Source organism: Oratosquilla oratoria, chromosome 12 (assembly GCF_046742065.1).
Source record: "Oratosquilla oratoria isolate Oo_2021 chromosome 12, ASM4674206v1, whole genome shotgun sequence".
Lineage (NCBI taxonomy): Eukaryota > Metazoa > Arthropoda > Malacostraca > Stomatopoda > Squillidae > Oratosquilla > Oratosquilla oratoria.
Window position 1 is genome coordinate 24,516,365 of NC_134788.1, and position 24,555 is coordinate 24,540,919.

At 39.9% G+C, this 24,555-nt stretch overlaps 2 protein-coding genes across 2 annotated transcripts; one reads left to right on the forward strand and one right to left on the reverse strand.

Annotated features, from left to right (window-relative positions):
• Window positions 1–2,950: 2,950 nt before the first annotated feature.
• Window positions 2,951–3,385, reverse strand: LOC143030282 (protein FAM200B-like). Its single transcript, XM_076193435.1, has one exon. It carries the CDS (start codon window positions 3,383–3,385, stop codon window positions 2,951–2,953), a length of 435 nt encoding a protein of 144 aa, XP_076049550.1.
• A 1,451-nt stretch (window positions 3,386–4,836) lies between these two features.
• On the forward strand, window positions 4,837–5,694 carry LOC143030284 (uncharacterized). Its single transcript, XM_076193436.1, has one exon. The coding sequence runs from the start codon at window positions 4,837–4,839 to the stop codon at window positions 5,692–5,694; it is 858 nt and encodes a 285-aa protein (XP_076049551.1).
• Window positions 5,695–24,555: the final 18,861 nt, after the last annotated feature.

Consider the following 24,555-nt stretch of genomic DNA (forward strand, 5'->3'; position numbering starts at 1 on the left):
ACAAATTTGCTCAGCCCACCCTTAGCCTCCCCAACTAAAAATTCCTGGCGCCGCCGCTGTCCTCAACTACCTGAACCCTCAGTTCAAGCTGCCGTCCAGGAAAAAGCTTGGCGACGACATCAAGCATATGAGAGCCAGGGCCAAAAATGAGCTCACCCAGATCATGTCCAAGCAGGACTACCTGGCCACCAGTGCCGACAGCTGGTCGAGCCACAACCGGGCCTTCATAGGCTCCACAGTCTCGTGGTTGGACAAGGCCACCCTGGAGAGGACGACTGCAGTCTTGGGCATGAAGGAGGTGAAGGAGAGCCAGACAGCCAAGTACTTGGCGAGGTCCTTGAGCAAGCTGCATGAGGACTTCAGCATCAACAGCAAGATTATCTGCACGACCACAGACAGTGGCACAAACTATATAAGTGCATTTGTCAACTTTGCACAAGAGGACGTCGTCATACAACCTGGCGAGGACAAGCCTGACGAAGAGCTGGCTGACGAGCCTCAGGCCATATCTATGGAGGAGGCCCTGGACCAGGCTGACGAAGCCGAGGTTAGTCTGCCTAAACACCAGAGGTGTGGTGCACACACTCTGAACCTCCTGGCGTCTGAGGATGTTTCCAAAGTGAGTATAATAAAAAAAAATTATTTAATAAATTAATGATTTATAGATATTAAATAATTTATTGTTCTTTTGGTAAAAACTAAAAAGATGTAAATTATTATTTATTAGTTTTTAATTTGTGAATTGTAATAAAATATTAAATGATAAATATTCTTGTTTCAGGTCCCACAATGGAACCATGGTGGCAGGAATATCTTCAGAAGGTCGGCTGCCAGGGCACAGTCTTTGTGGAATGCCCAGGGCCGCCGAACTGTCGCAGCCAACGAGATAAAGGATGCTATCTTCAAAAAACTTAAAGTCCCTGGCGCGACGAGGTGGAACTCCAGCTATGACAGCTATAAGATGCTTTCTGGCCTGCTGGACCTGGACACCCGTAAACAGATCAATGATCTCTGTACCAGCATGCGCCCCAACCCGATCCCCGCCTTTGTTGACGAGGACAACGAGGTCATCGCCGAGTACGTCAAAGTTATGGCCCCAGTTGCCAATGCTTTGGACAAAATGCAGTCAGACCAGCATGCCTACATGGGGAACTTCCTTCCCAACTTGATGGTGCTCCAGAGGGACTTGAACCTGTTTAGGGACGACAACAGCATCAAGCATGCCAAGCCCCTCGTCACCTACCTCCTGGGGACACAGGAGCACCATGGCAGAGACAAAAAGGGCTTCACTGAAAGGTGGATATTTTTAATATTTTGATATGATATAACAATAATAATATAATATAATTATATAAATAATAAAGTAATATAGTGTTTTATAGTAATTGAAATGAAAAAAATAATAATCATTAATAAATTAACTCGTATCTTAATTTTTTTCAGGTTTCAACACATGTTTGAGGACCAGGAGAAGCTCCTTGCGACTGCCTTCCACCCCAGGTTCCGTCTAAAGATGGTCAAGTACATATTCAGGACAAATCCTGACTTGTACAACCTGGTGAGGGACAAGATGGTGTCGGACCTTGTGGCCCAAATCAGGTCCAAGGAGGGGGATGTGGCCTCCGCCTCCAGCCAGCCCACCTCCAGGCCACAGTCTGTGGCCAGCCACACCAGCGAGCACGACGAGTTTGCCTTTCTTCTTGAGGACGAGGAGGAGCCTGTGGTGGTGGCCAACATGGAGGAGGAGGTCGGCAAGGAAGTAGACACTTGGGGCGCCATTCTCGGCACAAGCATCAAGAAGATCTCCCCGGCAAACTTCCCCAAGGAGCACAGACAGCACTGGGTGAACTGTTTCATCAAGAATAACACTCCCCTGCCCTCGTCTGCCTCAGCTGAACGACTCTTCAGCTTCGACTCGGACATTTTGAGGCCAAACCGAGCCTCTCTGACCAATCTGAACTTTGAGAACCTGACCTTCATGAAGAGAACTTGAAGTTGGTTAAGAGGGAGAGAGAGAGGGCCGACAAGTTAGAGTGAATCTGTGAAGAGTGAAGACTGAAGTATTGTGAATTTATGTTTTAAATGTTTTTACTGTTTTGTTTTGTGAACTTTTGTTTTTACTTTTTACTGTCTTGTATTAATAATTTGTTTTTCTAGTAATAATTTGTTTAATAAATAATGTAGATATCTTAAAAAAACACTTTTTTTAATCGGAAAGCTTTAAATTTAGATTCGGAGATTCGGAATGAGTAAAATTTAGGTTTGGAAATGTTCGGAAGGTATCGGAATTAAGGTTCGCTTTGCTATCTTTTAAAGATTCGGAGGTTCGTGGACAAATGTTCGGAATAAATGTTCGCACCGAAATTTTGAAAATCGGGTTCGTTATTCGGAGGTTCGGAACCCAAAACAGGCGAAGATTCGGGTTCGGATTCGGACCCCAAAAAAAGGTTCGCGCGCCCACCTCTGCTAATTTCCCTATTCCACCACTTTGGTTTATTTGTTGCCGGACGTCTCTCACGATAGGGAACACAGAGATTTACAGCATTGTTTAGCTCCGTGGTGAAATTTTCCCACGCTTTATCAATATCAATCTCGTTCGAAGTTGTACACCAGTCTAAGTTTTCTAGTAATGATCGGAGTATATCAAAATTAGCTTTACGGAAATCGGGTACTTTTTCTTTGCTAGTCTTAGATAAATTGGCTTCCATTCTAATTTTGATCGCCAGTGCTGAATATTGGGCCGACATTTACTTCGTTTACAAGATTCTCTGTTGTAGAAAATATTAGGTCAAGGATATTATTCCCTCGAGTAGCCCTGTTTACGCCTTGGTGGAAGTCACTTTCCAGTAAGTTACTATACAAGTCTCGTCCTGCATGCGAACTCAAATCCTCACCCCATCTCTTCACCGGTAAGTCCTCTGATAAGTTACATATTCTTCGATGCACAGTATCATTTGACGATGGCAAGGTGTTTAGCTTCTGTGCTGCATTCTCCCCCGAAGAAGCAGCTAACATTATCTTTGCAGCATGGTAAGACAAAAGTTTCAACTATTGTATGGGGATCTTTATTTTGTGCAACTCTCAAGGTAACCATATATGAAGCACGGAGGCTAGCTCCATTTTGATCATGTACCTGACCGGTATGATCAAATCTGATACGCTTGAGAACAAGTGCCTTTCTCTCAAAATAGGACTGGTCTTTATCAGAAAGTTCAGGATGACAGCTGGATAGGTGTCGCTTGAGAAGACTAGGTTTCATGGATCCTTCTGAAAGAACTTTTTGGCCGATCACACACTGCGGCAAATCCTTGCCTTGCTTGTTAATAGATGTGAGGCCAAATTTGATGTAAGACTCGCTGTGCATTTTCTTGCCCAAGGAAGCCATCGTTATCTAGACTTTGAAAAAAGCAGTTTACACAATCATACTACACACCACAACGTAGTGATGCAACCACACAGCCATCCACCATACTATGCACTCATACTGCATACAAAACATTAATACTGTACACCACAGTAACACTGCACACCACACAGACAAGTCACCAGAAATTGCAAGAAACCATGAGAGAAGGCTGATCATAGAAAGGAAACGTAAATTTTATAGGTCTAAGACTATTGAAGCACGAAATGACATTCATAAGTTATATACAATATTAGATAATCTCACTGGTACAAAAAATAAAGTCAAATTACCAGAGGGTGACAGTGCCCTTGCAGATAAATTCGTAGAATTCTTTGACAATAAGGTGAAAAATATTGTGGCGAATTTTCAGGATGATACAAATGAGACATAAATGAACCAAGACTGCTATCTTTTAGACCAGTAAATCTGGGAGTGGTGAAATCCATAATGCGTAGAGCACGGTCGACATATTGTAGCAATGATCCCATCCTGATAAGTGACATTGAGTGTAGTGAGAATTTTGAAGACTTTGTAAGTGTTATCAAAGATTTAGTTAATCTTAGCATTGAAAAAAATACTTTTCCATTCTCTGAGAAAAGAGCGATTGTTAACCACTTCTCGCGGGCAGCAGCCAATGCCAGCCGTACGACGTGTCGTAATAATATTCGCATCATAAAATATAGTCACCGCTTATATCGATCGTTCGCTCTTACACCCGCGAATTTTGAAAACCACAGAGAATGGGATTCAGGGTACATTTGGGAGAATGTAAAAACACAGGGGCGACTACAATAAATATAATCAAGACGCCGATATGGCAGCGTCGCGAATCCACTTGCTCCTCATGAGGTCTACGTGTGCGGCACCGTATGGAAGGGGTTAAGCCGATAGTGAAGGGTAGTCTTGATAGCCAATCCTTAAATTCCTACCGGCCCGTCTCCAATCTGACATTCCTGTCAAAAATTATTGAAAATGTTATCCTCGAACAACTGAACACTCACCTTGAATTAGTACATGCTCTTCCTGAGAGTCAATCCGCCTACCGTAAACTACATTCTACGGAAACAGCGCTGCGTTCGGTAGTAAATGATATGAGAATGTTAATGGATGAAGGAAAATGTGGTGTATTGATTCTACTTGATCTTAGTGCTGCTTTTGATACAGTGGTGCATTCTATATTATTGCAAGACTGAAGGACCATAGGTATAGAAGGGAGGGCACTGAGGTACTTCAAAAGTTTCCTTGAGATGAGAACATATCAAGTACAAGTTGGTGAATCACTTTCAAGCCCAAAGGAGCTAGTGAGAGGGGTTCCGCAGGGAAGTGTCCTCGGTCCAATTTTGTTTTGCATATATACTAGAGGGCTCTCTGATCTACTGAATAGACATGGGGTCAGTTTTAAACTATTTGCGGATGATACACAATTCTATATGGCAGTGAACAATGTGCATAGCATAGAGACAGTGCTGAATGACTTAATGTATGACATTAGAAACTGGATGAAACTCAAACAACTAAAACTTAATGAAAACAAGACAGAGTGCCTGATAGTTGGGAAAGAAATTGATTTGGTAAGGCTAAACATTCCAAGGTTGCACATAAATGGTGTCTCGATGACTGTGGGAGACAATATTAAGAATCTGGTAGTGATCATAGACAGAAATGTAAATCTTGTGAGTCAGGTGCATCATGTGGTTAGAGTGGCTAGTTATCACCTGAGAAACATAACCTTTGTAAGGAAATATCTGGATAAAGAAACTGTCAAAATGCTTGTTCATAACTACGTGATAAGTAGGCTTGATTATTGCAACTCGCTGTATTATGGACTGCCTAACCACTTATTGAGGAAACTACAATTAGTTATGAACAGAGCTGCGAGGATGATAGTGGGTTTAAAGAGCCGTGAGAGAATAACTCCCGTACTGATAAGCTTACACTGGTTGCCTATTAAAACGAGGATCATTTATAAAATATGCACGCTGGTATATCAAGCGATTAAATTTGGAAAACCAGTCTACCTCAAAGAATTGCTTAGTGACTTCAGTACAGCTTCCGACTTGACGTTAAGGCATAATGTTCAATTAGACAGGCTAAATGAGCCAAGATTCAACACCGAAATGGGTCGTAAAGCCTTTGTGAATAGTGCTCCAAGGTTATATAATAAATTACCCGAACGCGTGAGGACATCCGAGAAGTACATAACCTTCAAGAAAGAACTAAAGGCATATTTGTTCACTGAGTGCTATGACACGGACAGCATGTCAATGAGGACGGATTTTGGTTGCTAGTATAATCGTTTTCAGCTGAGCAGAGCGTCATGCAAGACGGAGCTCAGCATCGAATCTTCACATCAAGTATCAAGTAAGTGTGGTGGATCCGTTTATGTTTTTGTCACAAGCCCACACATCCAAAAACAGCCTGCTACCTTGTTGATTTTGTACAAAACCTCTGCACCCTCCCAATCAAAGTCATATTTGAATATCGCCGAACTGTGTTCCCTCCTGTTCACTGCTCTGCAGTGTTCTTGGAGTCTCATGGCCAGCTTTTTCCCTGTCTCACCAATGTAGTGCGTGTTGCAGTCCATACACTTCACCTCATAGACTGCCTCTGTTTGGCCCTCCTTGCACTCTCCATCTTTGACCTTCATGAGAGCAATGTGCAAGGTGTTGCTTGGTTTATGTGCCACATTGACCCCACATCTCCGAAGCAGTCTTGCCATAATCTCAAAAAATTCCTTCACATAAGGGATCATCACCCTTGTTGTCTGTGGTATCGCACTTCAGTCGCTTTCCCTTTGTGGTGCCATCCACCTCTTCACCACTTGAATTGGGTACCCATTGGCCTGGAATACCTTTCTCAGCCTATTCTCTGGCTTGACTTATTTGGTCATCATCAATGCTAAGTTGTATGGGGGGACCCACTGAAGGCAATAATGGGTTTCAAAGGTGTTCTGTCATTGTGCACCTTAGGTAATCCATAAAACTAGGGAATGATGGAATCCCCTGGCCTCGTCTTGTTCCACCCCTTTTCCATAATTGTTTTTCTTTTAGCTTTCTCAATTCCCCTTCAACATTTTTCTACAGTTTCAGTGTCCTCGAGCAGAGTGGTGAACTTTGTCTCGTAGTCTTCTTTGTCCATGATAACAGTGGACCGCCAAGTATACCACATGTATTGCTTTTTTATATATAAAGGAGAATTAACTGCCTCTCCATTGTAACCCCTGAGGATAATCCCCAGAGGGGGTTCGAAATGTCGGGATTAAATTACCTGTTTCTGAATCCAGTGCTTTTTACTTTTTTTAATCATGGTTCCTAAGTCCAGCTTTTTCCATATATTACATGCATAAAATAGTACACAAATAATAGTAATTATGATAATAACAAATATGAATAAAAATAATAACAATAATACATAATAATAAGCATGGTAAAGTCTTTCTAAAAAAAGCTCACCATTGAGGAAGCTTCAATGCACGTTGCCCAAAGACTCAAAGAAGGATGTGTTATATGCTGAAAAATCAATTAACAACTACACTTCATACTGCATGGACAAATGCACTAGAAGTTGTGGTGTCTTAATATATTTCAGAAACTATTTGACCATGAAATTCTTTCTCAGGAGGTACTTAAGATAAACAAATACAATCAAAGCTACTACTAGAAAGTACAAATTTTTCCTGGCTCAGTTAATAAAAACAAACCACTCATCTAACATCATGGATTTATTCTTCAACAACAATGAGCAAGAATCATATGCCATCTGATATCACAACTGAGAAGACTCCATTAAACTGTGGGTGTTGTATATTCAGTGATCCAATAAAACACTGTTGAATATATTCACATAGTTATATTTACAGTAACAAATTACAAGTAACAATGGTGTATATTCCAGACAACCTTCCACAATGCTAAAGTAAACAGAACTGTATACGCCATGATATGCAGGTATCTATAGCCACCAGTCATGTCACTTTCTAACATTCTTGATGGCTTTCCATAATTACAATAACAACATTCGTGCACTTAATGGAACATTCAAGACTTTAATTACAAACAAGCAAAAATGCAATTACACAACAGGCCAATCAAAGGTCACTCAACTGCACAAACGAGAGTCAACCAAAATTTACAACTGACAGTATTTGTGTGTGATGAATCAGTCAAACAGGTCTATAACAGTGGGTCAATACTTAATAGTTGAACACACCATCACACAGAGAAGTTAAATCACTCAAGTCACACTGGAGGGACCTCTCACCAGCATAGGTTATAATGCAGTACTTGAGATCAACCTTTCGTGAGGAAGTGTGAATGACAATGTGACATTTGAAACAAGTCCTTCATGAAAAGGCTTCTTTCCTCTATGGTTCACCACATGACATCTTAGATTACTTTTCCTTATGCAAAAGGTGTATCACACAGGTCACATTTGAATTGCCTCTCCATTGTGGGTCGCCATGTGTCGATTAAGACGATTCTTTCTTGAGAAAGCTGTATCACATTGGTCACACTTGAAAGGCTTCTCTCCAGTGTGGCTCATCACGTGCCGTTTGAGAGATTGCTTCTGTGAGAAAGCAGCATCACACAGGTCACACTTGAAAGGCTTTTCTCCACCATGGGTCTTCATGTGTTCTTTGAGATTACACTTTCTTGAAAAAGCTGCATCGCAAAGGATACACTTGAAAGGATTCTCTCCAGTGTGGGTCGTCATGTGACAACTGAGACCATTCTTTTGAGTGAAAGCTGCATCGCATAGGTCACACTTGAAAGGCTTCTCTCCAGTGTGGGTCATCATGTGATATTTAAAAACATAATAACGTGAGAAAGCTGCATCACACATGACACATTTGAAAGGCTTCTCTCCAGTGAGGAACATCACATGATGTTTGAGACCAGTCATTCTTGGGAAAGCTGCATCGCACAGGCCACACTTGAAAGGCTTCTCTCCAGTGTGGGTCATCACATGATATTTGAGAGCGCTCTTTTCTGAGTAAGCTACATCGCACAGGTCACACTTGAAAGGCTTCTCTCCAGTGTGGGTCATCACATGATTTTTGATAGTATTCTTTTGTGAAAAAGCTGCTTTGCACAGGTCACACTTGAAGGGCTTCTCTCCAGTGTGGGTCATCACATGATATTTGAGAGCACTCTTTCCTAAGTAAGCTGCATCGCACAGGTCACACTTGAAAGGCTTCTCTCCATTGTGGTTCATTACATGATATTTGAGAGTATTTTGTGAAAAAGCCGCATTGCACAGGTCACACTTGAAGGACTTCTCTCCAGTGTGTGTCATCACACTGTACTCTCTAATAGGCCAGTTGACAAGAGAGGCTCTCAGTGACAAATGGATCTTATAACTATAACAACATGCAAATCGCGAAAATCAGAAAGATTCATAAGACAAAACACATGCTCCCAGACAACCATGCCAACAAAAGTGTTCTATCCCACACGAGAAATATTAGCACGATGTGTATGGTTTGTCGCTGAAAGCCGACCCCGCTCGCCTCAAGTCCACATGAATCTCTAGGCGACGTGACATCATAACGTAAATTTCAATAAGGTGGACAGACCGAGTTTATAGTACACTTTGCAAAGTACTACATAAATTATTTCAAACATATCTTTCACCAAGTATTTCTACTAATGAACCACGACATGATAATAGTATATCATGCATTTGGCATGCTAAGAAAATATGGGGAAAGAGAAAAACTGCAACCCTAACATTATAAAGCGAGATTTTTTTTTATTGTGTGCATGATATTTTCCTGCCTGTCTTTATTTCTCGTGTTTCAGTATTATTCTGCACTGTTTATTTATATTTCTAATCTTGCCATATAACAAGAAACTGTTTTCGATAAAAAATATGAGCCGTTGCTCATTAGTGTAGACCAGAGGTCGGGAAACAAGCGGCCTTAACCCATTCAACTCCGATGACAAGATGTCTTGTCATTTGGTCAAATAAAACAAAAAATCATAAAACACCAAAATGTTTTATCAAACACCAGAAAAATATGACGTCAGTCCTCGCTTCGCTGCGAGCGAAGCGAGGATTGACGTCATATTTTTCTGGTGTTTGATCAAACATTTTGGTGTTTTATGATTTTTTGTTTTATTTGACCAAATGACAAGACATCTTGTCATCGGAGTTGAATGGGTTAAGGCCGTATGCGGCCTTCCGGGCCATCAAGTGCGGCCTTCTGCGGCCTTTGATGTACATATTATTCTTTTTAAAGACCTTGAATATCTTTAAGTCTGAAATCATTAAACACCTGAAACTTATAAGGGTATAATTAAAAACAAAGGGTATAATTAAAAAAAAAAAAAAGGTCAAGTGTAAATTCTGCGCCCACTTCGAAATTAAAAAAAAAAAAAAAATGGGTAAAAAATCATTTAAGAATTCTATACATATGTATATTTTTTAAATTAAAAAAGTATTTTTAAACTGAATTTTTAGGGAGGGGGGTGGAAAACTTACACCGTCCCCTAAAAAGGGATAAAATAATTGAAAAAAGATATTAAGAATTTGTTCCGTTCGGCCTCTATGTGGGGCGATGAATTGCAAGGTGGCCTTCAAGCACAAAAAGGTTCCCCATCCCTGGTGTAGACTAACAAATCAAAGCAATAATTTAGCTAAGGTTCAAGAAAAAATAACAAAACTAATTATGTCATATCCAGTGGCGGCGCCTAGGGAGGAATTGGGGGGGGGGGGGGACTTTAGCCTCCCCAAAAAAGTAGTCAGCCCCCCATTAGCCCCCCCCCCAACTGAAATGAGAAAATTTAACATTTAAAACACTCATTACAATAATTTTATCAAGTGGAATTTTTAATGGCCATGTCTAAAAATTTGTCAGCCATCAGCGCTAGCCCTACCATCTGAAATGAGGACAATATATGTGTATTATTGCGGCGTTATGCAAGTTCAACTGTTTTCATTATATATGACCCACGCCTCAAATCATCTGTAACCCGTTTTAGAAATGTCACACATTACAGATAGCCTATCTGTAATGTGTTACATATATGCATAGCCTATCTGAGATAGACTATGCAACGAATCGGGGCGTGGCCAGGCGACAATAGTATTCCCAAAGTATATAGACCAGGGATTCTCAAAGTGGTCGATATCGACCCCGCAGGGGTCGATCGGAACATCCAAGGGGTCAATGAATAGCCAAGGGGTCGAAAGGGGGTCGATGAATAATCAGGGGGTCGGTGAATGTTTACTGCTGGAGTAGAAGAGACCATTTAAAAATAATTTCAAACTACAAAATTACACTGTATTAATGATTATGCTAATAAACATTTTTAGTTAATACCAATCATTGCTTTAATACCGATAATATAAAAATACTTTATAATAGGTTACAAAACGTTATTGTAGTGGAATTTATATATACAAGCATCCGGCTGACGCCGGCCGTGGCTCAGCCACGGGTGCTTGGCCTGCGGCGCCGCTCGCTGCGCTCTTAGTAGTCTTCTTCCACATGTGATTTTTGGAACATCTATACACGATAATACACACACGCGCACACATGCACACACATAGATACATACATAAACACACACACACACATTTTTGCAAATTTTTCTTCCATCTTTTCTTCCAACTTTTCCTTGACGTCTTCCAACTTGTCCCCTAAACTTTCCTCAATTTCGTTACTGTTTTCGTCGTGAGAATAGCTGGGCAAAATAATTTTGACGGCTTCTTCTTCGGAGATGGGGTAGATATCCTTCGGAATGACAACCTTTCCTTGTTACGATTCCTCTTCTGCCAGGACGGTGTCCTCGTTTTCGGCAACTGTGGGCACTACAGGCAATTCCTCTTCTCTTCTTAGGTGCTTGTAAAAAAGCTCTTGGTAAACACAATTACGGGCTGGTTTTAACTCGTAACTATCATTTACTTTCTCCCGCTTTTCTTTTAGACGATTTTTTTTTTCTCTAGAGCCAATTTTTCCTCAATTAACCGCTTTTCTTCTTTCTCTTTTGCAAGTCTCTCTCGTTCTTCTATTCTTTGCTTCGCCTTTTCCTCGTCTTGATGGATTTTATTCAGTCTCCTTTGGTCACGGGAGTCTTTCATGGCTTTTCTGATGGCATATTTGTTTCTTCGTTTTGCATGGTTGAACGTTTTGAAGGCCTTCTCTAGATAATACATTTGATATGTTTTGTGGTCGGGTTTTCCGCCCGATTTCACAAAGTTTTTATACCCGACGAAATAATGTTTCGAGAATTTTTTTTATAAACGCTGTCTTCAATTTCTCCGTCAAAAAGTTCAAAATTGTCAAACATTTCGTCGGAATACTCGAAATCTTCAACTTCTCGTAGCGTCTCGTTGAATTTAAGCACTTTTCGTTGGAATTCTCGAACAGATGCGTTGGCACGGAAGCTTTTAACGTCTCTGTACAGATCCGGGAAAGCTTTTGTGTGTTCGTTACGTAACTGGGCATGCAGGTTCTTGTCATTCTGCAGTTCTGTTTTTATTTTTTCCGGTTAACCGTAATCCATTTCCAAAAGTGGCGAAGGCGCCTTTTCTTGTTAGCGTCGGGTTCCCTGGCGGACATGGTGCCTAAGATACAAAAAAAATGATCTTAAACAACGTACATGTAATAAAACCTTACGTGACGTGGCCCAAAAACGCCGGACCCCTTTCCGTTTTCGCTCAAGCTCACTATGGTTTTGTGAAAACTGACAATTTGAGAAAACTCCGCGCTTTATAGTAAGTAGATATATATATATATATATATATATATATATATATATATATATATATATATATATATATATATATATATATATATATATATATATATATATATATATATATACTTCCACCAAAGGTTTGGCATGGCCATGGGCTCTCCTTTGAGCGCTGTCCTTGCCAACCTGTTCATGGAATTTCTGGAAGCAGGGCCTTTCTTAGATATCGTTCCTGGCAACGTAGTATGGCTTCGCTATGTGGATGACATACTTCTAATTTCCCCCCAGACGGTTTGACATCCCCAAACTCCAAGCGGCACTGAACGAGGTTAAGCTATCCATCCAGTTCACCTTGGAGGAAGAAGTCAACGATTCCCTTCCATTTTTGGATACCCTTATCAAGCATGATAATCTTTTAAAATTTACAGTCTACAGGAAACCAACCAATAAGGACGATTTGACTCACTTCCTTTCCCACCATGACCTCAGTATTAAGAAAGGTGTAGTTATATGTTTCTACCTCAGAGCTCTCAGAATTTGTAGCCCTGAATTCTTAGAGGACGAGTTTAGGCACATAAAGGAGGTCTTTCAGAAATTAAAATATCCAGAGTGCATCATCCAACAGTGCAAGAAAAAGGCACTCAAAATAATGGAAGGGCGGGAACCAACGAAAGGTCCAGTTAGCAGCGTCACCACCACCCTCACCCGGACACTTGGGCGTTGCAACATTCAGGTAGTGGGCCAGTCCAGCAGGACTATCAAAGAGCTCTCTAGAAGGAGTGACAGCCAGGACGAGATGTGGGGAAAAAACGCTGGTGTCTACCGCATACCCTGTGCTGGATGTGATAAAGTATATATCGGCGAGACCTCCCGTGACCTGAAGACCCGGATCCGGGAGCATCGCTACGATTCCCGGAACAACATCACCACCAACGCCTGTGTTATCCACCGGAACACCAACGACCACCTGATGGATTGGGATAACGCAGAGCTTCTTTTTAGTGAACCAGACAGGGTGAGGAGGAAATGCCTGGAAGCGGCCGCCATTCAAAGCTTCAAAACCATTGAGCAGAACAGAGGCATGTTCAACATCGCCCCTCCTATCATCCATCTGTTACCCGCATTATACAAATGTATGAAATGTCCCCCTTAGTCCACTTCAACAAACTGTCCGAAATGTCCTCCTTTATCTCCACCAAGTCCCACCCGTCCCCTTCTCACCCCCCCTCCGCCCCTCCACCTACCACCTGATAACCTCTCCCAGTTCCTTCCCCGTCGGCCTATATGTATTCAGAGTGTTTGCCATATGCCTGTACTTGAGAAAGCTGTAACAAGCGAAACGTCGTACCAATAAAGGTTTCCATCTCACGCGGTGTTGATTCTCACAGTCTTGTCGGCTTTTGCCTTTGTGTTTCCTCTAAAAAACGCTGTGGAAGTCGGGGACAGGTGGTATTACGGTGACACTTTGTTCTAAAAATATTCTTGAAAAAGCGCTTGGGTAAGTCGGGGTCAGGTGGTATTCTTCTTCTTCTTCTTCCTCGCGTTCTTCTTCGCGTTTTTCTTCTTGTTCTTCTTCGCGTTCTTCTTCGCATTCTTCTTCGCGTTCTTCTTCGCGTTCTTCTTCGCATTCTACTTCGTGTTCTTCGCGTTCTTCTTCGCGTTCTTTTTCCTCGCGTTCTTCTTCGTGCTGGGGATCCCGTGTTGGGGTTCCGCCCCGAGGCCGAAGGGGAAAACGAGGGATTAGAGCGCGGAAAGCTGCGGCCGTAGGCCGCTGTTTGCGCAGCCAATGAGTACAAAAAAAAAAACTGTACTCCTTGATAATGTGAATATATCACGAAAGCGCTCGGGACTCCGTGTGTTTTTCCTTTTGCCTAGTGGACTCTGCATATATATATATATATATATATATATATATATATATATATATATATATATATATATATATATATATATAAATTCAACGCACCCAAGTTATATCGCATTTGAGTTCTGTCACACTCCAAACTTCATCATAGTTCTTAACTCTTTTTAAACTTTTCTTCGCATTCATTCTTATCCTCTATCCACGTCGATATATATATATTTTTTGTCATATTTGAGATGGTGCTAATAGGAATGGATCGTATTTATATGGAAAACCAGATATAATTAATATTAATGACTAATGAGAGTGAGTAATTTCTTAAAGACGCAACAGATGATGAAATCAATTCAAACTAATTAAATAAAATCAATTCAAGTTTCAATTTTACAGCCTTCGTTGTCCGTGCAAATATATATATATATATAATATATATATATATATATATATATGTAGTGTTCATAAGCAAGATGCATATTTTAGGCGAAATTGCGTTCTTGGCAACTATAAACTTGAATCAGTTTGATTGGAAACACTTTGAGGAATTTCGTGGTTGTTATTCATGCAGTTTTGGTTTGGTAGTGGGTTTGTTTGTGATTTTGTACATGCTGAGGTTTTTCAACTTGCTGTTTCAATCTTGTAAATCGTTTTCCCCATATGGAGATGATTTCACTTCATGTATCTGTTTTTATATTGTGGTGCTGCTATTGATATATGGCCATTTTTATGCATAATTATACAAAAAACTGTATACGTACTTTCCACTGTTCTTGTTTCGTTGTGAAGCACATGCTTTTTCTTAATTTCACAGTTCCACTAATAACTATACAGGTTCTTGTTCTTTTAAGGATATTTTCTATTCGTTTAGTGCTTGTTGCTCGCAGCACATTAGCGCGCGCTCAGTTTCGAGTCCAATATTTATTACCAATATTGGATTTTAAACGAATCCAGCGACCCTGTCAAGAAGACACTGTTACTATACTATAAATGTTGTTATTTGATAATAGTGATATTGAGAACGTCAATAATGATTTATATGATTTTGTGTTAAAAGACAAAGAGGAAAGATAGAAATGTTAAAGAGGAAATATTAATCTCTTCATAGAGAATTAGAATCAATATAAAAATTAATAAGCTTAACATATTTTGTAACCTAAAGTGTGAACCTAACCTACCTTATGTGTTTCCCAATGGTGACAATTGACGAATGACACACACACACCTGCTAAGACGAGAAGACGTGTCCAGAATTAGCTCCGACATTGGTATTTATTTTCCGTTATTTATGCATGTATACACTTATACCCTGTTGCATAGTCTTGACATATTAAGACTTATATGAAAGCCAGTTGAGAGGTTGGCAAGAGAAGGGAGGAAATAGATTAAAATATAGATGTAAGCTTACACCAGGAATTAGTGCTACGATAAACGACATGACGTCATATCGGCTACCGCAGAGATTTTAACGAAAACTCCTACGGGTAAGTTATCTTCTACGTCGTTATTCAGAGATCTTGATGAACTGAGTACAATTAAGATAATACGAGAGTTCAGCACCGTAGCAGCTCACATCTACACTGATAATTTCAGTGGCAATAGCGTTTACATACAGTTTAATCGTTGCTCCAGTTGTTCCGTCCGTTATCTTACCTGTTTTTGTCTCTGGAAACCAAATTGAGTGCTGAATACTAATTAATAACAAATATGAGTGCATCAAGAGTGCCTACAACAGCTAGGGCAGTGAAAACAAGAGCTTCAAGTATGGAAACTGGACAAGATAGGGACGGGGCAGTTGGGGGGAACGGCTGTCAGCGGACTGAAGGGATACAAGATGGCGTCGGCGGTCATGCGGAAGACAAGTTTGACAACAAAGAGGTCTGCCCAAATTGCAAAGGCCAGATTAGTGATGATGATCATGTACTGGAATGTCATTTATGTGACATGTGGCACCACATAATGTGTGATGGTATATGTGAACCTGTGTATGAATTTTTGAAGAGGAACGAAGAGGGATCTATCCACTGGTATTGTTCAAAATGTAATGCTGTAGTTGGTAAATTTGTTAAACAGATTACCTCCATATCAAAGAGACAAGATGAGGTCGAAAAACGTATGGATGCCTTGGAAGTTAGGACCAATGAAAAAATCAGTGAAGTGACGGAAGATATTGTTAAGATAAATCAAAATGTGAATATTGAAATCAAGTCAGAAGTGGACATTGTAGTGAAGCAGGAGCTCCAGGGATTCAGAGGCGAGATGTATAATGATATTTGTAAACTAGTGGAAAGGAAAATGAGTGAAGGACAAGGGAAGTGGCAGAAAGAAGTGAGGGAGGTGGTATCTACAAAAGTGAAAGAAGACTTTGCTAATTCATACAGTGACATTTTGCAAAAATGCGATGGCAGAGCAGGTACTGGGTATGATGACAAGACAATACTGGAAAAGACGACAAGAGAAGTCCAGGGTAGAATGGACAGGAAGGATAACCTTGTCATTTATGGAGTCCCTGAGGAAATGGTAGGAGGCATGGATCTAGCGATTAGGTCCGAGAAGATTCGCCATGACAGGCTTGTGTTTACCAATTTGTGCAGTGAAATAGGCTTAACTTGTTATGATAGTGATATTGAAGAGATAAGAAGGCTAGGCAGGTATGAAGGAGAATCAGAATCTGGAAAATCTAGACCCATACTGATCTCTCTTAGAGGTGGTCTGAAAGATAGAATAATGAGGAACCTGTATAAAGGATTACAAAGGATTACAAAGGCAAAGCATGCCGACAGGAGACATTTTGATCCATATCTAGGTCGGATGCAAAAAAAAAAAAAAAAAAAAAAAAAAAAAAAAAAAATATTAATAATAAATTAAAACTATAACAATGTAAATAACAATTAAAATACATAAATAAATGCATTGGTATAGTTGAATAACAAACAAACAGGTAAATAGTAAATGATAATAAATTGACATATAACTAATAATAAATGAAAATCAGACAGACAAATTATAACAAAACAAAAACAAATAATATAACATAAATTATAATAATTACAGCATCTTACTTAGGTATTTATCTAAATGATTCTTAAAGCTTCGAACTGAACTACATTGCACTACCTGTGCAGGAAGTTTATTCCATTCATTAACTACACGGTTGGCAAAGTTGTTTCTACCTACTTCCAAATTGAATCTATTTCCGGACAGTTTGAGACCATTGTTTCTTGTCTGATTCTCATTCAATGTAAAAATTTGGTCACTTTTGATGTTGTCAATTCCCTTTAAAATCTTAAAGACCTGTATCAAGTCACCTCTGAGTCTACGCTTTTTTAGGGAAAACAGATTCATGTGCTTAAGTCGATTTTCGTATGATTTATTTTTGATATTTGGAATCAGTTTTGTGGCTCGCCGTTGTACTTTTTCCAGTCTGTCAATGTCTTTAATGAGATTCGGTGACCATACGGAAACAGCATATTCCAAATGTGGACGAACTAACGATTTATATAGCTTGTTAATGAGTGATGGACTTTTGAAATCAAAAGATCGCGCAATCAATCCCAGAATCTTATTTGCTTTCTCAGAGGCTGAAATACACTGCTTGGATGATTTGAGGTCGTTACTGATAATTACGCCGAGATCTTTTTCACTATCCACTTTTGTTAACGAATTTCCAAATAACTTGTAATCGTACTTGCTGTTATTTTTACCTATGTGCATTACCTTGCATTTACTTGTGATTTATTTCATTAGCCACTTTTCAGACCATTGCTGTAATTTATCTAAATCTTCTTGAATATCTAATTGGTTTGAGTGATCATTTGCCACTCCGCACAGTTTTGTATCATCAGCAAATTTGGAAACAGTAGATTTTAGTCCATGGTCTATATAATTTATATATACTATGAATAGAAGTGGCCCAAGAACGGAACCCTGAGGAACTCCACTTGCAACACTTTTCCATCCAGAAGTTTTTCCATTCAAAACAACTCTCTGTTTTCGACCTTTCAACCAATTACTAGTCCAACCTAATAGGCTACCACTTATTCCATGCAAAGCTAATTTAGTAAGTAGTCTTTCGTGTGGGACGGTATCAAAAGCTTTTGCAAAGTCTAGATATATTAAATCTATATTGTTTCTTTTGTCATAATTCGAGACAACTGTGTTGTAGAATTCGAGTAAGTTAGTCACGCAAGAACGTTTCCGTCTGAAACCATGTTGGCTATCATTTATCAAACGGTTACTTTCTAAATGATATTCGATAGCATCTCTGATGATAGTTTCCATTATTTTTCCTACGATCGAAGTCAAACTAATAGGCCTATAGTTATTTGGTTTCTTTTTGTCACCTTTTTTGAATATGGGAGTAACGTTAGCTAGCTTCCATTCTCTTGGGACATCTCCGGATATGATGGATTTCTTGAAAATAATTTCTAATGGAACAACAATCTCATTTTTCATTTCCTTTAAGATTCTTGGATGCCAACCGTCAGGCCCTGGTGTTTTATTAACTTTGAGTTTGTCTATACACCTTTTAATTGTTTCTTTTGTTATATTTACCGTAGTGAGTAAGTTTACCCCAGACTTTTCACAGGTTTCAGTTTGGAATTCACTTTGAGGTGTTTCGTTTACGAATACCGAGCTAAAATAATTGTTTAAGAGATTACACATTCCTTCATTTGAATATTCAAGTTGACCGTCAGCAGATAATAGTGGACCAATGTGATTCCTAACAACCTTTTTATCTCTAATGTAACTATAGAATTCTTTGGGATTCTCTTTGGATTTCTCAGCGATGTTCATTTCGTATTGTCGTTTTCTTTTTCTTATTGTCTTTTTTAAATCTCTCTGTATTGATACATAACTTTCATAGTCATTAGATGCACCCGAGCACTTATATTTCTTATAAGCCTGTCTCTTTTTAGCAATACTTTTTTCAGTTTCTTTGTCGAGCCACTTTGGGCGAGCCTGATTTGGGGGACGTCTGTCCTTAAAAGGAATGTAAGTTTGAATCATCTTAGTGAGCGTATTTTGAAATATTTCCCACATCTGATCTACAGGCCTTTCGTTTAATTTTTCCTCCCAATCTGTAAGCTGAAGCTCCTGACGTAGTTCTATGAACTGAGCTTTACTGAAATCGGGTATTTTAGAAGCACAAGTATCTATTCTAAAATTGTTTAGGAGTTTGAATCTGACTAAGTTGTGATCGCTATTTGCAACAGATTCACCGACTTCTACATCAGTTGCCATGCTTTCGCGGCTAGTGATCAATAAATCTTAAAGATGCCAATACAGGAATTTTCAGGAAAGTAGGAGTGTCACATGACATGACCAAGGAGGAAAGGAAGAGAGAAAAAGTGCTGAAAGAGGAGGCCCAAAGGAAGAACGAAGAAGCAGCTTCGGGAAACTTCTATGTGATAAGAGGAAGCCCGTGGAAAAGATACCTATTGAAGGTGAAGAGAAGAGAGGCAACGAGCAGAGCTTCGGAAGGAGTTGCAAGAACAGAAACAGTGAGCTGTGGGGACTTGGGAGAAGGCCGGATAGATATGTAAGCAAATATGTTGAAGCGTCTAAAAACACTAGTGCTAATGAAGAATCGACAAATTGGGTTAAAAATGTTAAAGTGTTATTTTGTAATGTTGATGTGTTTTCCTATGATAAGATTAACGAACTAAGGACTATTTTAAGTGGAGAGCTAGTACCTCCCCAAGTAATTGCAGTACAAGAAGTTAAGCCAAAGAATTTTAGGTTTGAAAGAGACATAGTAGAGTATGCTATAGAGGGGTATGAAATATTTGGCAAAAATTTGGCAAAGGCGGAGGTTGGTAGGGGAATGTTGCTGTACATAGAAAAAGGTGTTCAGTATGACATTGTGGAATTCAAGGAGGAAGCTACTGAATATATTGCAGCAAAAATTAAAGGAAAAACGGGTGTAGGGGATGTGTTAATTGTGTCTATATATCGAAGTCCGAATAGTGAGGCAGAAAACAATGGGAAAATTATGTCACTGATGCAAGAAATAGCAGACTACAACATCAAACATAAAGTAATAGTGGGAGATCTTAATTTACCAAATATAGAGTGGAAGAACATGACCTGCAAAACTGGTGATGATGACCTAAGTCTAAGGTTTATTGAGAAAATGCGAGATTGCTACTTTATACAACATGTCGCCGGAATTACTAGATTCAGAGGTTCAGATGCAGGCAACATACTTGACTTGATTATTACTGATGACAACATGATCGTGGAGGATATTGAGATAAGAAATCCACTTGGTAGGAGTGATCATGGATGTGTAATTTTCAGATGCAACATGGAACCACAGGTAAAAAATTGTAAGGGACTTGTGTATCTTTTTGAAAAGGCGGATTATTGCAAGCTAAACGGAATGTTGAATATTAATTGGGATGAGTATTTGGATACCGATGATATTGAGGACATGTGGTGCAGATTTAAAAGTAAACTACAAGAGTCAATAGACAAATGTATTCCAAGGAGAGAACTTAAAAACAGTGGGGAATTAAGGAAGAGAACAAATCATAATTTGCCAATGAATAGAAAGCTGTGGGCAAAGATTAAGAAAAAACAAAGATTTTGGATGCTATTGAAAAAAATGAGGGAAGGTAGAGAAATTAATCAGGACGAGTATGACAAGTTATATGAGGAATACAGACGGATTAATAATCAGGTAAGAGCTGAAACTAGGTCTTCTGTTAAGAACGTGGAGAAGACTATTGCGCAAAACGTCAAGTCTAACCCAAAGATATTTTGGAAGTATGTCCAGTCGAAAACAAAAGCTTCTGTCAGTATATGTAATCTGTATAAAGATTTGAATAAAACTTCTAAAACTAAAGATGACAATGAAAAGGCAACAGTACTTGCAGACTTTTTTAGCTCAGTGTTTACCAAGGAACCAGAAGGGTTAATACCAGAGGTGGAGGTCAAGGATATTCCAATGTTATCACAGATTGAATTCTCTAGCAAGGATATTATCAGTGTTATAGATAAACTACAAAGGAATAAATCCCCTGGGCCGGAACGGCTTCATCCTCGAATTCTGAAAGAGACGAAAGATGTAATTGCATATCCGCTTTGTAAGATCTTTAATCTATCACTTTTGAGCGAAAGACTACCCATAGATTGGAAACTAGCGAACATCTCGGCAATATACAAAAAAGGTGACAGAAGCGACCAGTTAGCTTAACATGTGTCATATGCAAGTTATTGGAATCAATAATTAGGAAAAGGATTCTGGAACATCTCAAGGGCAATAAGCTGATTAGTAACAAACAGTATGGATTTGTGGAGGGGCGCTCGACGGTACTACAAATGATCAGGGTCTTGGACAGATGGACTCAGATTTTAGATGAAGGAGGAGCTGTCGACGTTGCATACTGCGATTTCATGAAGGCCTTCGACACTGTCCCCCACAGAAGGTTAATTGAGAAGATCAAGAGTTATAACATCAGAGGAATCATTTTGTCATGGATAACAGACTTTCTCAATGATAGAAAACAAAGAGTGACTGTCAATGGAGTTGAGTCAGAATGGAAGGACGTGGTCAGCGGTGTACCTCAGGGATCTGTGTTGGGTCCGCTACTGTTTGTTTCATATATTAATGACTTGCCAGATTCTGTAATCAACAGCGAATTATTCTTGTATGCAGACGACACCAAAGTATTCAGGAGGATTCATGAAAGCCAGGACTGTGAGAAATTGCAAGAAGATCTCGTGAGGATGAGAAGCTGGTCAGAGAAGTGGCTGATGAGATTTCATCCCAAGAAGTGCTGTGTGATGAGAATCGGGAAATCAAATGTGGACAATAGGATATATTCTATGGAAGAAGAATTGACAAGAATCAAAGTAGAGAAGTATCTGGGAGTTGTAATTGATGACGAGCTAAAATTCACAGCACACTTGGCTGAGAAAATCAATAAGGCAAATAGACTAGTTGGGATAATAAGAAGAACTTTCGTAACATTGAACGAGACCATATTCAAGTCATTATACACTGCACTAGTCCGACCACATTTGGAATACGCTAATCAGGTATGGTGTCCATACAAGAAAAAGGACATTGAGGCTGTGGAAGCAGTTCAAAGAAGAGCAACAAAGTTGGTCCCTAGCCTGAAGGATTTGCCTTACCCTGAACGATTGAGGAAATTAGACCTTCCTACACTATCATACCGTAGATCAAGAGGGGACATGATAGAAACCTTTAAAATTGTGAACAATTTATATGATAGTGAAGTGAGCAGGGGATTATTTATTGAACTTGCCGGTTCAGTGACTCGAGGACACACCAAGAGGATCTACAAGCAGCGCCCAAGATTGGACATCAGGAAATTCACTTTCTGCAGTCGTGTTGTGAACAACTGGAATAGTCTTCCTGATCATGTTGTGAATGCAAATTCAGTTGTGAGTTTTGAAAAGAGATTGGATAGTGTATGGAAACATCAAGATCAAATATTCGATTACACAGCTCAAATAAATAACAAACACCTAGACCACAGTGACCACTAGACCCCAGATGACCTAAGTTTTAGTCATTTAGAGCCGGAGTCACAGGCTTAATGGCCTCTTCCGGGACCCTTCTATGTCTATGTCTATGTCTATGAATGAGTCACGAAGTCTATAAGTGGTCCGAATCAGCCATTGCTAGCGAGGGCTGAATGAACCATGAAAATGAACACAATTTCTGATTGTTAGTGTGTTATGTATAGGGCCTATAGTACTTAAAGAAAAATTCGTCTCACCCTCATTTTTAATCATGTGTTCTATTTTTCTGTATAGGTCATGGATCGCTCCCTAATTCCCCACAAGAGGCAACGAGTTAATGACGACGATCAAGTACTTCTAGTTCTACTGAAAATCCGGAGTTGGAAGAGAAGGTGGATGATGACAGTACCCAGAAAAACACAAGACGTCCTCCAGGGCCAAACAACATCAGCCTGCTGCCAGATAGTGGGCCTACCTGTCCTGATTTGAAGAAATATCCTTCACACATGCAAGGTAATCAGACAAGATCATTCAATAAAAGATGGCACCAACAATATTCTTGGCTTGAATATTCCGTGGTCAAAGATGCAGCTCACTGTTTTGCGTGTCGTCATTTTACAACTTCCCATCTTGGTCGAGCTGAACAATTATTCACCCACAACGGATTCAAGAATTGGAAGAAGGCAACCATGTCTCTGAAGGCTCATGATACTTCAGCTTGTCATAAATTTGCGATGCAAGCTTGGGGAGAATTCAAATTGCAGAAAGTTACAGGGGCAACAATTTATCAAGCCATTGGTGCAGGGCATGCCAAGACAGTGGTGGATAATCGGCGGTACATTAAAGCAGTTATTGATGTACTTCTCTATACAGGATGTCAAAATGTTGCCCAGAGAGGGCACAGAGAAGGGGATGAATCCGACAATCGAGGAAACTTTTTGGAATTACTTAATGTGCTAGCCAAGTATGATCATACAGTTGCAAAAAAAGTTAACGGTCCGGGGAATGCAAAATATACTCACCACGATATACAGAATGAATTATTTGAAATAATGGCAGGTATGATCAGAAAGGAGATAAGTGATGAGGTGAAACAAGCAGTGCACTTTGCCATCATGGTGGACGAAACGAAGGATATAGCGAAGAAGGAGCAGATCTCTATTGCTGTGAGGTATCTCCATGATCAGGAACTTCATGAAGAATTCTTGGATTTCACACCAGCTGAAGGCCTTGATGCAGAATCGTTACTCCAGAAGATAAAAGAAACTTTACCCAAATGTAAAATTGACCACAATGCCTGTGTCGGTCAGTTCTATGATGGAGCGGCAGTTATGTCGGGTTGCACCAATGGGGTCCAAGAAAGATTCAGAAGAGATGTTTCACAGGCTGTATACATCCACTGCTATGCTCATAGGCTAAACAATATAATGTCAATCTCTGAGTTTTTCGTCACAATCCAATCACTGTAAAAAAAATTCTCCTCGTCAGTGGTGTATCATGAATTTCTAAAATTCCAAAAGGAGCTGAACCCAGAAAGACCACATATAGAACTCAAACGGTTATCGGACACCAGATGGGCATGCCAACACTCATCCTGCCAAGCTGTTAAGAGGACCTTGCCTGGCATTGTTGCAACCCTAAAACATTTAATGGAAGGGGAAATGTGGACAGGGCCAGTGGAGCAAGGTCACTCACTGCCCTTCTGGATCACCATTTTGTGACGAATCTGGTGTTCATGGAGAGTTTGCTGCATTTGACGAAAACCTTGTCAGATGAACTCCAGTCCCCCGATCTCTAGCTTGCCTCAGCAGTTGATTTGGTGCAGTGATGTCTAGTCTCACAGAGATGAGAAACGAAGAGAGCTGGGAGCAACTACGAAATCATGCTGAAGAATTGTGCCAGACTGTAGGGATTCGCAGATAACTTGCACGTCAGAGGCAAAGGGCAGCCCCACGATACTTGGATGAGTTTGTCATAACATCCGGCATAGGACAAGATGATGATTCGAATGACTCCGATGTTACCAAGAGACGGATTTACTACTCCGTGATAGACAAGTTTCTCAGTGAGTTGAGAAGAAGGTTTTCCGGCGA